A 15,158-nucleotide genomic window follows, 5' to 3' on the forward strand; every position below is an offset into this window, starting at 1 on the left:
GGCTTCATTTTCAGATGGGCTCCGATGGGCCGAGGCAGTGGGGTGGGCAGAAAGAGGGGAGGCCGCTGCAGGCGGGGGACAGCGAGGGGGTGGAGTGTCCGGTGGCCACAGAGCTGTAGGGGCAGGAGAGATTAGATGGGGCGGCACTAGTACGCCGTGGTGGGGGAGGAATTCAGAACCTGAGGACGGCCATCCCCAGAGATCCTGAACAGGGACATGCCAGGTTTCGTATTTGTTAGAATTACGTGTGGAACCCCCTCTCTGCATGCTAGATTGAAAGATAAGCCTTATTTATTGGTGTGGCTTCTCCCCACGGCAGGTGCTCAATGGGGACAACGTGCTTGCTCTTAGGGACGGGTAGAAAGCCTGCGGGCCTGACATCATGGGGGCAGGGTGGGGGCTGGCTTGGGTGAGGCTGCAGCCAGGAGGCCTGCACAGCTGCCGGAATGGGTGGAGGCCCCCGGGGCAGGGGCGCCTACTGTAGCTATGACGTATGGGCCTCGGGAGCAGAAGGAGAGGACAGCGAGGATTTTTTAGACTCAAGACGAGGACAAAAGCTTGCCCCACCCTACCTTGTGCTGGACGTGCAGCGTCTGTATAGACAAAGACCCCAGCCTTCAGTCAGCTTTTCCGCCTGCTTCCCAGCTCTTCCCTCCTTGGCTATACCTGTCAGGAACTGAGCCAAGCTCCCAGGCTCAGCTGGATGACACACTCTGCTGCTTCAAAGCTCCCTGGTAAATCCATTCCCAGGGCCACAGCTGCAACAGGTCACCAAGAAGCACCCCCCCCTCCAAGCGCTGCTCCTGCTGGGACGGGGAGAGGGGCGGAACCCTGTCCCCACAAGTGCTGAGGGCTCTAGGTCAGAACCAGCGGGCCTGTGGGCCTGAACACCATTGCTCTCCCTTGGGGGCCTGGGGACATGGTGCCCAGAAGGGCTGTGCAAGCTCATCTCCTCTAGGGCCACTCTTTCGGTGCTCCCCCAGTGAGTGGGAAGCAGAAGACAGGGTGCTCTTGGCTCTGTCAGGCTGAGGCTGGGGTGCCCTCCTGAAGGGGAAAGGCTTGGCCTGGGCAAGGGCAGGGACTGACCTTTGCTGGACACGGGCTCTTGGTGCTCGAACTCATTTGATCTCACAGAGGTCTAGGAAGAATGCATCCTTGTCATCTCTATTTTTCAGATGGGGAAGCTGAGGTTCAGGCAGTGACTTGTTCAAGGTTAAACAGGTAGAGTGGGGATTTGCATCCAGGTCTGTCAGACTCTAAAGACAGTGTTTTTCCCTTTGGCACTAGACCCTGTTCCAGGCTTGGGGACATATGACCCACTAACTGTCCCACCCACTCGGCCATGCCCCTCTTCTCTCTCACATCTCTGGACACATTTCCACACACTTACCCCTGATCTTCTGTACCCCAGGGCTTTAGAAGTGCCCCCTGGCCCCTTCTCAGGCATGTGCCTACCCTCTGACTCCAGGGACTCACCAAGATGCATCACAGGATTGCTGGGACTCTTTGTTATAGGTGGTGGCTCCTGTCCCCAGCAGCCAGATCAGGGGAAAAGCAAATGACCTTACAGATCTTGGGATGCCAAGCCTCATGGGGGTGCAGATGTGCAATTACTGGGGGGCTCTGGCTCCACCTGGCTTTCCCCCTCCCACTTCAGCCTGCATGGTGCCCTTCTACCTGCCTCTGGGTACCCTTCTCATAGAGGGGAGCAGGGAAACCCCGGGAAGCGGGGAGTCAGCCTGGAAAGCCCGCTGCAAGCTGGAAATTCCTTTCAAGTCCCTGTTTTATCTTTCAAATCATGTGAATTTTCCATTCCAGAACATAAAATATCCATGTTTGCATTAATATTAAAATGTTTAAAATCACTGGCTTAACTTCTGCTTCTCTCCCCCCATCAAATCTTCAACAAAATCTGGCAATGCCAACTTCAGTACCCAGCAGATTCCTGAAGCTGCAGTGGGGACAGCCCTCCTGCCCGCCCTCTGCTTGCCCCTTTCACTTCCACCACCATCCACCTCCATCCTCTACCCTAAGGGAGAGAATCCTGGCTTCCCTGCCCTGCCAAGAGCATTCCCCTGAAGGGGTTAAGTTACAGATCCGGGACCCTGGCTCCCCAGCCCCTTCTTACTCCCAGTTTACCCTTCTCAGCTGCAAGGGATAAAGAAAGGAAGCAGCTGTCTTTGGTGCTGGGAAACAGTGACTGCTTTACCTCTGTGATGAAGGCACACAGGAGGCACAGCCTCACCTTCTGGAGCTCCCCCAGGTGTCACAGGTAACAGCACCCAATACCAGCCTACAGGACCCCAAACAGGTTCCTACTGTCTCCTCCTACAGAGCCCCTCAACCTGAGTCTCCTCCCTACTCGGTCTGCACAGATGCCCAGGCCTCAGTTAACTTCTCCAGGGTGGGGGCTGTGGATGGTGGGCACACCCCAGGGGAGAGCGGGGTCCTGTCCAGTCAAGATCATCAGCCCAGGAACCTGCCAGGCTCTCTTGCTGCCCTTCCAGCGGGAAGCCGGGAGTCGGGAGCCTGGTTCAAGTCCCCATTCCCAGCCTCCCAGCCAAGTGCCCTGACCTCGCAGGGCCTCAGGTCCTGGACATAGAAAGTAGGGCTGCTGGGAGGGGGTGTGGGGTTCATGGAATGAGGAATCCGAAGGAGCTCTGCAGGTGAACCCCCTCACCTTGCCTGACCGCCGCAGGCCACAGCCCTCTCTTGCCCACAACGCATGTCACTGCTGTCTGTCCAGGTGTGTGTGTACAGGGGAGGGGCTGCAGAGAACTCCACACTCACTCACCGGGGGGTGCTTGCGCTTCCTCCCAGGCCTCCCCACCTTCCGCGCAGGCGTGCCGGGCTCCTGCCGCTCCTCCTTGCCGCGGGGCTCCTCCTGCTCCTCTCCCTCCTGCGGGCACAGACAGAGCCTGTGAAGCCAGAGTTGGGGCTGGAGCCAAGAGGCGCATCACCCGAGGCCCTCCTGGCATGGCCACCCCACCCCCAGGCTGTGCCCCGCTGTTCCCGCTGCAGGGATGGGGTGCCCCTTCCTGCCTGGCGCAGCTGGAGCACCCTTTACAGCAACCCCACCAAAAACAAACAAAAAAATCTAGCTTACACAAGTACAAACGTTCAGTTACTTATGTATTTCATGAAATCACTTTTATTGAAAAGAATAAAGTCACATGAAAGGATATACGAAATGTATCAGTGTATATCTGAAGAACATCTTTGAAACGAGGGCTATCATAAAAAATGGAGAACTTTTATAGCCGCTGTAAATATATCTGCCCTGGAGCCTTTGCCATGTGGCGATGGAATTACCACACACCTGCTTCACCCCAGGAGCCTCTTGGGGGCCCCGTCTTGGCTCTTCCTGACCCCCTTCATTCATCAAGTTCTGGACCAGCAGTAGGAACGTCATCATTCACCCCCACCCCGACACGCACAGCACCTGCACAAGGCCTGTCAGCCTGTCTCAAGCAGCACAGAGACATAAACCTAGAAAGTTCTCTTGCCTCAGTGCTCCAACCTGGCCACAAACCACCCACGAGTTCCTTCTGACTCAGCTAGGCCCAGCATGACTAATCACAGGCAGAAACAATGTCGGGGGACAAGAGAGAAAGGGACCCTGCCCCAGCAGAGGGACAGCAGGCTGCTCAGCCCAGCACGATGTCAGAAGGTGAAAGGTGGCCCCAAGGGAGGGGTTAACCCAGAGCAAGGCCAACACCGCAGAGAGAGAACAGGAAGGTGCCCAGGTTCCCCAGAGACTTAAGTGAGATGGCCCTAAACATCCCATTCAACTTTCACTTCTGTGCTTTCAAAATAGCTCTGTGGTTTGCCACATATATCTTAAGGTCATGATGGGACATGCAAATGGAAGCCTGCTGTGACCAATTATAGGCATTAAACCATTGTGAGGGGCATCACTGCCCCACCCATCCCTCCCCCCACCCATTCATCTATCCATCCACCCATCCACCCATCCATCTATGCACTATCCACTATCCACTATCCATCCACCCATCCACCCATCCACCCATCCACCCATCCATCCATCCATCCACCCATCCATCTATCTATCCACTATCCACTATCCATCCATCCATCCATCCATCCACTCATCCATCTATCTATCCACTATCCACTATCCATCCATCCATCCATCCATCCATCCATCCATCCATCCACCCATCCATCTATCTATCCACTATCCACTATCCATCCATCCATCCATCCATCCACCCATCCATTCAAGGCATGTATTTGAAGGACCAGCCATGTGGGAGGCAGGGTGCTGGGCATTAGGACAGACCCAGGAAGGAGTTCTAAGGACATAAGTAGATGAGGTTCTGGGAGTTCTCCAAAGACATGCACAAAGAGGATGAACAGAGATGACAGGGCTTAGAATTGAGAGGTGGCTGTGGTCAAGGTGGAGATTGGGCCAAGCTGAGGAAGGCAACAGAGAGAGAATGGTCAAAGAGGCAGGAACAGAACATCAGGTGCATTGTGGGAGAAGGAAGGAGACAGCTGCCAAGCCAAGAAGCCAAAGTTGTCAGATACAAAGGAATGGAGAACAAGGAGAAGAGGGGCTTAGAAAGGTGTGTGTGACCTCAGAAACAGCACTGTCAATAAGCAGTGCAGAATGACAAGGCAGTGACCACAGAGGGGCTGGAGAAGGGCTAAGGAGGACACTCCAAGGAGCCCAGCCCAGCCAGGGTCTACAGGAGAAAGGGGTAGGCAGGAGAGCCAGTGTGGGGAAGCACCTGGACAGAGGGCAGGCTGGCCCTGGGACCAGAGTCTCCGGAGGCTCTTTTCAGGAAAACATGGCGGCGAAGCAGCGAGAGACCTCAGGAAGAGCAGCCAGCAGGTGGTGAGGCCCGTGAGGGCTCCTGGAGGGCCGGGGGGAGGCACAAGCACCTGGGAAGGCCAGTCCTGCTCGTTCTGAGCTGTTTCCCAAAGCCCCAATAGACACCTCAATTTAAGAAAGGATGAAGAAAACACTTGGCTCTCTCGGAAAGGAAATATCACCGACAAGGTTTACTATGCATCATAGTCTCACTCGGATCTACACAGCCGTGGGGAATTTCAGGCCAAGGTGGTGCTTTTTTGCCTGTTGCTAAATGAGAACCATCATGAACATTCTCAGTGCTTCTAGAATCATCAGGGTCAGCATGAGGTCATGGAAACAGCACAGGGCCTGCAACATATCCACACGGTATGAGCCCAGCTACACCATGTGCTTAGTTATGTGACCATCTTCTCCGAGCCTCACTTTTCTCATCCATAAAATGGGGGTAATGAAGGTATCCATTCTGCCTACTTCTCAGATTTCTGAGAGGATAGATGAACAAACAGTTTGCCCATTTGTCTATTTTGTTTCCTGCTGCATCCCCAAAACCTAGAATGGGGACCCCTGAATGTGAAGGCTTACCATTCCCTGGCAGCTGGAAGCCCCCCAGCCCCCCATACTTGGCCTGGGGAGTTCCTGGTCTGCCCAAGGGACTGTGGCACACAGGGCAGCATCGTAAGAAGGGGGTGCCACAGAGGACCAGGGTAGGGCTGGGCAGCCTCTGGCCTGGAAAGCAGGGTACATAAATAAGCACCCCAGTAAAGGTCCCATCTCCCCTGAATTCTATGCCTTGAATTATTTCTCCAACAAACTGTGTTGTATCCTGAATGAGGCAGAGATGCAAAAACCAATCAGAGCCTTGGATCAGCCCAAAGGACTCACAGTTACCACCCTGCATTGACCTCCTGCCAAAAAGAAAGACGTTGGACATTTCAGGACTGGCAAGTGCCGGCCTCCATCAGGCAGAGAAGGCCTTTGGGGGTCTCTGACAGGCAACCCCTTTCCAGACTCGGACCTGGAATTGCTGCAATTCCCCACCTCAAACCATGTGCGCTGTGCCCAGCACGAATTCTCCTCCCGATGAATTCCACTCGGTGCCACCCATCCCAGGAGGAAAGAGAAGATTCCACTGATGCTCCCAATTCTCCAGGCCCTGCAGGGAGCCTGAGGGACAGAGGGTGTGGGAGGGCCAGGGCAGGGGACTGCCATGCACTGAACCACAGAGTGTGGTTTTCAGGCCGGGCCCAGCAATTCCAGCCATGGAGCACCCTGGGGGTGCCTGATGATGCCAGGTCTCTGAGACTGACTCAGTGCTCATGGCCGGGTCGGGCAACTCTGGGCCTGGGCCCTTCCCATGACCGCCCAAAGCACAGCTCTGAGAAAAGCAGATTCCAGGGCAGCCTGTCATTCCTCCACAGGGCAGTGACAAGTCACAGGGCAAAGAGGAAGGCAATGCTTCCCACTCGGGGCCTGCCTGGGGTTCATGGGGACAAGCAGGGGGCAGGGGGTGGGCAGGAGGGGGATGCACCAAGCAGGGTGAGCAGCTGGAAGGGGTCTGTACCCCTCAAAGCCTCCATCTGAGGAGGTGGATCCAGCAGCTCCTTCCCACATCTGTCACAGGGCCTGTTTTATTGACTATCTTTGCTGAAGGGTTGAGCAAAGGAATCTAAAGTATGCTTATCACATCTCAAGTAGCGCTGAATTAGGAGGCGTTGCTAATACTCTGAAGGAGAGGAATATGATCCAGGAATATGACTAGGGCCAGCTGGCAAACAGTAACGAACTTAGCAGAAACAGATCCTAGCCCAGGTTGGTTTCCTCACTGGTCAAGGAAGGGGACTGAATGCGGGGGTCCCGGCAGTGGGGAAGCGGCACGGGGGATGAGGGCCGGTTGGCAGAAACGTTTGCTGGGCAGGTTTTAGAGTCAGGCTGGAATTTTTGTTCAGCTGTTTTCTCACTATTTAACCTCACCAAGCTATTTAACCTTGCCGAGCCTCACTCTCCTCACCTATAAAATGGGGATATCTCCTTTGTGGTGAGGTTATGAGAGCTAAACGAGGTAACAGATACAGAAGCCGGCACGTAGCAGTTGCTTGAAATGCTGATTTCCTCCATGTCCCAGACATCCTGACCAGAACCATTCACAGAAGTTCCCCCTCCCCACTCCCGACCCCTCCCCAGCTCCCAGGCAAATCCCAGCTTGCTGCCGTACATATGCAGCCATCACTCACTTCCATGGACAGACCCCAACATCTGGCCAGCGCTGCTGCAGTGAAATCCTCAGAAACACGGGAGCTCAGGGAGCTTGGTGAAATGCAAAGCTGATTATGTCACTCTGCAGAGCTTAAACCCTTTCCGAGGGGGCCCCAGAGGCCAGTGCGATCAGGCCAAGCTCCTGAGCCCTTGTGGAGGGAAGGCCCAGCCTCCTGGACGGCCCCTCCTTCCCTGCTGCCCTCCCCGCAGCACCAGGGAACCTCCTGCACCTCTGCACGCAGTGGCGCCTTCAGCCTGGACGACCTTCCCCTCAGAGCTTACCAGCAAATCCTTACTCACTTCCTGGATTCCTCTGCTCTGGGCCACTCTTCCCATCCCCTCCCAGGACGGGGCTCAGGTCCGCCTGGCTATGCGCTTCTAGGGGAAGGGACCGCATCCACTCTCATGCCTTCAGCAGTGCATCTGACACAGGATAGGACCTGAACAGTCCCTGATGAGTGGCTGGCACATAGTAGGTATGCTCTCTCTCTTACCCACAGACGCACGAACATGTGTAAACCCATCAACCTGCACGAATACAAGTATGCATGGGATTCAGTGCCATTCTCCTCTCTGTGGCTCCAGAACCAGGGAAAAGGATAACTATATGTACTTTCTAGACTTAAACACAATTATGTCACTTTTCACTTATGTAACTCTTTACAGCTTTCAAAGCACCTCTGCAATTGGTGGCCTGTTAAACAGGGGGTTACCATCAGCCTCTAAACTTCTGAGGCCAGGATTTGACCTACATTTTTCACATAGCTCACTGGATGGATTACTTTAAGCCACACACAAGTTCTTCTGATGAGCTGGGTTATGACAATGATAATCTCTCATATTTGTGCAATACATGGCAATTAGCAAACCATTTTTATATACATTATTTCATTTGATCCTTATGCCTTATGGAGAACAGAGCCAGAATTATTTTTTTCCATTACACAGGTGGGAAATCCGAAGCTCAGAGAGGTTATCCGACTTGCAAAGATCAGAGAGCCAGGAAGGGGAAAAACGGAGGCACTCAGAGCCAAATTTAAATCTTTTGATTGCCAGTCCATGGTCTTACCCCTGCAACATGCCACCACGTTCCACTGTGTCATGTTCTATTGGCATGCGTACACATGTACACACACACACACACACACACACACCATGAAAACGTAAGGAGGGCAAGCAGATGGCGGTGAAGGCACACACCGACATTCCTTGTGCACATATGCACACACTGTCAGCTGGTCGTGCTCAGGCCAAGACCACCTCCTCCCCAGACACATGTCCCACGAGGCCCACGCCCAGAGCAGCTGGCTCGAGGGACGTGCTCTCTTAGGTACAAAGACGGGATGTTACTGACCCAGCATCCAGGGAACAGAGTCTCAAGTTGGTGTTTGAGTCAAGGCGATGAACTTGCCGGATCTAGCCAGCCACTTGCCCGGGGCCCCCAGAGACGAGAAGCACGTACAGCCTCTGCCAGCTGGCTGACTGGCCTCCCGGGGACCGTCTGTGGTTATGGAACTCAGTGAAACTAACTGGCTTTGCCAGCAGGCAGAGTCTGTGCTGGGCGGCCTGAACCCCAGGATCGCAACCCCGCACACCCCACGGGCACACGCACACTCGCACACATGGACGTGCCCAGGCAGACTCTGCAGAGGTGGTTCTGGTTGGAGAGGGTGCATGGCTTGGAGGAAAAGCAGGAAGGAGGCAGAAGGCTGGAGACCCACAAGTGTCAAGCAGTGGCCCCGGAGCCCCTGTGGATGCCCTCCAAAGCCCCTTACATTTCCTGATCCCAGGCACCTCCCGATGCGCATCAGCCCTTTGCTTCAATTATTCAACAATATTCAATGAACATCCAGTGACTGTTTAGTTGGCTTCATATTATAGTTATTGATGGAAGCCTCCCATCTCCCCAACAAGGATACCTAGTGGGCAGAGATTCTGTCTCACTGGCCCCTTGGAGTCCCCTCACCCCTACCCTTCAGCTCCTGCACACAGCAGGTGCTCCACAACTGCTAAGTAGCTGAAAACAGTGCTCCCTGTTTTCCCAGCCCGTGTTTTCCAGGATGGAAGTTCAGAAGCGCACCAGACCTCACCGCCCCAAGCAGCACACCCCCAGGACAGGGTGAGCCCTTGGGGCTGGAGCTGTAGCCAAGCCGTGGTCACCATAGTGGTGACAGTGAGGCCCTGCACACAGATCTTGGTGGCTCCATTGCATTTATTGAACACCTGCTGGGTACTGAATACAAAGATAGGCAAATAGGGACAGGAGAGGCCATATGTGAACATGCATGTACCTGACAGGGTGCTGACAGCAAGTGCAGCAGGCCCCTTCCGTCAGCTGGCCGCCAGCTCCAAGGACACAAGGCCACCCACATCTGTTCCTCCAGCGGCCCCACCCAGTGTCTGCCCAGGGCCCGTCCATCCCCACTCCAGGGCCCTCCCCCTCTGGGTCTGTTTCCCCACTGCACTGCTGCAGGCCTCAGAAGAACATGATCTGACTTGCTCTACAGAGGGAAAGACGCCAGATAAAACCACTCAGTAGCCAAGTGAACCCTGCCAGGTGGCTTAACCTCTCCAAGCCTCAATTCCTCATCCATAAAATGGGGATAATGACGTGGGAACCTCCTGGGTGAAGGTGAGGTCGCAGTGAGTTACCACACCATGCAAAGGAAACCCCTTTTCGTGCCCTTCTATTGTGTACACTCATAAGATGGTGTGAGGACAAATAATATTCCAATTGCCCTGAAGCTCTCTGCAGGCATCTGCAGGGCCTGCCCAGGCCTGCTGTGCCCACTTGAGGTGCCAGAGAGGAAGGACAGCACCTTCATGTCCCAGTCACCCTGGGCCTCCCACCCCAGCTCGGCTCTGCACCTGCACCTGCATCTCTTCCCTCTGCCGAGCTGAGCTCAGCCTTTTCCCGTCCGGGCCCTTTGGGACTTGCCTTCTTGGCAGGGCTGGGCTCTGGGTCTCAGCTGGAGCCTCCACCCTCCCAGCAGTCCAGCCCAGCCTCTCAGAGCATGAGGGACCCTGAGAGACCTTGGGCCCAACTGTGGCCCCCACCTGAGCCCCTGAAGGTGGCCCTCGCCATCAGGAATTAGGTGTCACTGCACTCTTTCCTACAACCCTTGCCTTGGTTTTGCTTCTGTTCCACGGGGAGAAGGGAAAGAGGTGTGTGGAGGGGAAAGGGACATCAGGCCTGCCTGTGCCTGTGGACCTGGAGAGAAATAACCTTCCTTCCACGTGTTGGATTCTCAGCAGACTATAAACCACACCATTCCCACTCCCACTGCATTTTCCATGCTCATCCCCCAAGCCATGCAATCCTCGGAACTGCAGTGCTCTAAAACACAAAGGGATGGATGGGTGGATGGATGGATAGAGACAGGTAGGTAGATAAATCCAAAACAAATGACAAAACTAGCTTGATGTGTGCCAGGCCCTTGTGTTAATCACATGTACCATCTCATTTAAGCTGTTCAAACTAATAAGGCACCATGTACCCACCGTTCAAACTAATAAGGCACCATGTACCCACTGTTCAAACTAATAAGGCACCATGTACCCACTCCAAGGTTGCAAAGCTTATTAGTGTCGGGGTCCAGATTCCAACACAGTCCTGTCTCCAGAGTGCGATGGACTCCACCCAAGACCGTACTGACCGCAAGGCTAAGTGATCCAGACAAGGTCTCACTTAGAGAATTTTAGAGACTTTTGAAGCCTAAACTGTCCGTCCTGGTCAGCTCACAGCATGCCCTATTTACATAACACATCTGCTGCACATGCTGAGGCATCGAATAAAGTCCACTGAGCTAAAAATGTATGGGCTATTATTATTAGTTGTGTCCTGAAGAGGTAAGGCTTAAAGCCACTTTTTTCTGTAACTATTTAAATGTACTAAGGATGCTGTTTAAACTATTGCGAAGCAAAGGCCCAGCCCTTTGTTCAGTAAAGGGAGAGGTTGCCCAGGGGTGGGCGCAGACAGTCTGAGACTGGAGCTGGCAGGGGACCCACCCAAGGGTGCCCTTGGCCTTGTATACCAGGTGGAAGTGTTCAAAGCCCAAGGGAAATCAGTACTTGCCAGGTCTCTGGGCTGACCAGCTACACATGCCCACACCCGCACACACACTGTGCTCCTCAGCACACACCTGCACCCACAGCTGCCGCTTCTACCCCGCAGGAGAGGGTGTGGTCAGGGAGAGCTGTCCTGCACAGGCCCTTCCTCCGGGCTCAGAACTCCGGAGAGCAGGCTGGTCCTACTCGTCTTTGTAACTTCTCACGCCCCACTTCCTCTATCGGGTCTGCCAGGGATGTTTTTTCAGATTATCCATCAGACTTGTGGAGCCCTACTATGTGCTGGGCACCTGGAAAGTTACTTAGGAAGAAAGGGAAGGAGAAAGGGAGGGAAGGAAGAGAGCAATTTGTCCAGGAAGGCAGGCAGGCAGGAGGGGAGGAAGGGAAAAAAAAAAAGAAAAGGAATAGAAAGAAACGTATGTCTACAGGGGTATCTTCAGAGAGGACAGTGTATGCCCAATTGCATACTCAAGCCTGGGCACATGGGTTCCCGCTGGAGAGGACATGCCCCCAGTAGACAAAAGCGCCATTCACAGAGAAAGCCCATCAGTCATTCTTTGACCTTCCTGCTTTTAGTCTAAGTACACCCCCTTCAACCTGTAACAGAAGAAATGGTGGGACTAGGGGGCATCACGGCTGGGAAGGGCCCTTCGCTTCATCCTCCTACACATAGGGGGCAGCTGGAAAAGCCCAGAAGCCGAGAGCACAGGCTCCCAGGTTCAAATGCCAGCACCCTCACTGACAAGCAGCTGTGTGACCTCTGGCAAGTGACTTGACCTCTCTGAGCCCCAGGTTAGTTCTTAATAAGAGAGAATGATGAAAACAGTGCCTGCCTTATGGAACAACTGCGAGAATGAAATAAGATAACGCATGTACAGAGCTTAGAAGAGTTGCCTGGCAGATGGTCAATAAGCAACGACTCTTGGCTGGTAATTTCTAGGGCCAGAGGAAATGAGCTTCATATTTGGTGGTCTGAGGAGGCCCTTCCAGCCCCAAGGCTGAGTGTCCTTGAGTCCCTTTCCTGTTCTTTCTATCCTTCCCCACCCCTCTGCACAGCCTAGGCCCCTTACCTCCGGGACACCCCTGGAGCCAAGACTCTTGGTCTCCCTGGCCACCCTGCACAGGAGCAGAGGGCCAATTCCCTCTGCAGTGGCCACTTCTGCCCAGCAGACCCACCCTGGCCACAGCCCCAGAGCTCAGGCCTGCAAAGCCTGCCTCCCTCAAGCTCCCTAAGCAACCTCCTCCCTACTCACCATGTGGATGGTGGGGGTGGGGTAAGCACGGCAAAGAGAAGCAGGACTGGTGAGCAGGTGCCAGGGATATACACACGCACAGACCCCTCTGTGCGAACCCAACCCCAAGTGTGGCTGCCCCCATAGCTCTGCTCCCCACCTGCTCCTGGGTTCAGGGGTGGTGCTCCCTTGGAGGAGGGCGGAGTGTTTTATCCACTCTCATTTTCCTTTCCATCCTACCCACAAAATATTTCCTCTGCACCCACTCTGCAGGGGGCTATTCCAGACCCTGGGGATTCACCTGGAAGAAATGGCTGGGGTCCTGCCCTCCTGGGGCAGCTATGGGGCCACATGATTCACACTTGTGATTCTCAAATGTTGACATCAGAACCTGTTTGGAGGGCTAGGTAAAGCCCAGACAGCCGGGCCCCACTCCCAGAATTTTCAGTTCAGGCAGTCTGGGCTGGGTCTCCAGCCTTTGCAATTCTCACACCTTTCCAGGTGATGCTACAGCTGCTGCTGGTGCTGGGGGCTGCAGGTTGACACTCACCGGCCCATTACCAAGTGCAATTCCTAGCAGCTTGGAGCAAGGGCTTTTGCCAGCAAGGAGGAGAGAAAATGAGGGAAAGGACAGAGGGAACAGCATAAACACAGGTATGGCAGTTCCCAGAGTTAACAGAGTGGAGCTGGGGGTTAAGGTTCAGGGGGTTGCGGCAGGGAAAGAAGCTGGAGGAACACTTGGGGCCAGGCTGGAAAGCGGCCTGTGGGTGGGTGTGGCCACACCCCTGCCCTCTGGCTCACCAAGCAGTTCCTTAACACCAGGTGCCCGGGGCAACCCTGCCAGACTTCTTGGGCTACTGCGAACCAAATGTATGCTCTCTGCCCCTGCAGCAGCTCCACTGCTCTCCTGCCCCAGGCCTGGCTTTCACAGCACCGTGTCTCTGCCAGGGACTCTGCCCGCCCTCCCTGGGCGGCTCCCTGGAGCTGGTGGAGTCAGCCCAGAGGTGCTGGGGAGGGGTGCCAGGTGAGCCGGCATGTGCAGAGCAGGCTGGGTGTGGGGGCTGGGGAGGAGCGCCCGGCTGAGCCCATGCCCTGGCCTTTGTCTGTCCGGGTTGCTGCCGTCTTTTGGCATGACCACCTGCCCCTGCCGGCGTGCGTGTGTGTGCTGTCAGCAGCGGGATCTGGGCTGGGTGTGTGTTTGTTGCTGCCTGAGCCACAGCAGTTACTAGGGGTAGATAATAATAGCAATCATAATCCCTCATAATTGGACCCGACTTTGCTGTCTGCAGGGCACTTCCACGTCCATGACCTCATCTGACTTCCACAGCCACCCTGTAAAACAGGCACTGCTAGAATGGCCCCATTCTCCAGCAGAGCAAACCCAAGCCCAGGTGGCCTGAAGTCCCATCTCCCGTGAGTGGCACACTCAGGACTGAGACTGGGAGTTTTGACTCCTTGTCCAGTGCTCTTTCCCTGTTCTGAACTGTTGTAATATAGAGCCCGATGTGCTGCTCCCCACAACTGCGGGCCAGGGGGCAGTGGCAGGGGCATGGGGCACAGGCCCAGCTCTTCACACATTCCCCACTGTGCGGTGGTTGACCACTCACTGCCAGTGCAAGGACATGGAGCTGTGTCAGTGTCAGGCTGTCAGACAGTGGGTAGCTGAGTGGGACTCAGGGACAGAGGAGCAGAGCCAGGCCTGGGGGACGGGAGGGGAGGGGAGGGGAGGGGAATTCTCCCTGGTCACAGCTAGCACTTATGAGCACCTGTGCTACAGGTGTTCTCACCCTGGTGCTGCGGGGCTGCAGGCTATCCAAGGCCTGGCCGGAGTCACTTGGAAGTTCCATGGGATGGCCTGGACTATATCTACTCTTTTCCCTCAGGTTCTGTCCTGTCACCCTTAGGGGCCCTGCCCAGTGGGCTCACATATGGGCTTCCTGCCCTGCTGCTCACCCCATGGCACTTTGAGGGCTCCATGCTGGGAGAGCAGGTATCCAGGCTTCCTGTGCACACCTGGTGCGTGTCCATCTGAGGCGGGGCACAGGTGGAGCAGAGGGAAAGGCTCAGATCCAGGAGGCAGGAGACCGGCTCTCATCTGGCTCCATGGCTGACTAGCTGGGCAGCCCCACAGATGCATGTCCCCTCTGGGCTCAGCTTCCTCTGCTGTAAACTAGGGCCATCGGTCCTTTCCCCACCGATGGGCTGTCTCCAAGGACTCAGTGGAACAATGGATGAAAATTATCCAGAACATGGAAAGATGCTCGAAGACTGAGCCCAGGAGGGAGCTAAGCATGCTTGGGGTTAGGGTGAGCAGAGAACAAGCAGGTATCAGCGCTGCCCCAGAGGGTGGGCAGAGTGACATCTCCCAGGTAAGGGGCCTGCACCAGTTCTAGCCCCAGAAGCAGCTCAGGGACCTGCACCTGGTGTCCAGGCTTCCACCCTTGTTCCAAAATAACACACTGCTGCCCCATGAACATGCTCCTCCCAGGTGCAATCAAGTGTCACTACCCCTTCTGCCTGCTTGGGAAGAGGAGGGAAGGCAGAGGAACCATGGGAACCAAGGAATAGCACATATGACATGCCAGGGAGACCCATGGCTGGCACAGCTTCCCTGAAGAGTGGCCCTGGGGCTTATCAATTTACTGGACAGAGTGGGGAAACAAAGTCCAAGCGTTGGGGTTTCAGGGGTGGCTTTCCCCACAGGTGGACACAGCTTGGTAATGTCCTGAGGCACCTTTCGGGACCCTGCAGGGGTTCCCATCGGT

At 55.1% G+C, this 15,158-nt stretch overlaps 1 protein-coding gene across 5 annotated transcripts in view; it reads right to left on the reverse strand.

Moving 5' to 3' along the window:
• The window catches only part of DNMT3A (DNA methyltransferase 3 alpha), a 132,950-nt gene that overhangs the window by 61,907 nt on the left and 55,885 nt on the right, over window positions 1–15,158 (reverse strand). For 4 of the 5 annotated variants that reach the window (XR_013172325.1, XM_077152297.1, XM_077152296.1 and 1 more), the window contains one exon: window positions 2,795–2,899. Coding sequence is in view for 4 of the 5 variants with exons in the window: in XM_077152297.1 (XP_077008412.1) it covers window positions 2,795–2,899 (105 nt within the window). In the remaining variant the exon portion in view is untranslated. Of the gene's footprint in view, window positions 1–1,086; window positions 1,139–2,794; window positions 2,900–15,158 lie in introns of those variants that run through there. The other variant, XM_077152299.1, reaches the window with a different exon arrangement.

The sequence above is a fragment of the Tamandua tetradactyla genome, chromosome 3 (genome assembly GCF_023851605.1).
Source record: "Tamandua tetradactyla isolate mTamTet1 chromosome 3, mTamTet1.pri, whole genome shotgun sequence".
Taxonomy (NCBI): Eukaryota; Metazoa; Chordata; class Mammalia; order Pilosa; family Myrmecophagidae; genus Tamandua; species Tamandua tetradactyla.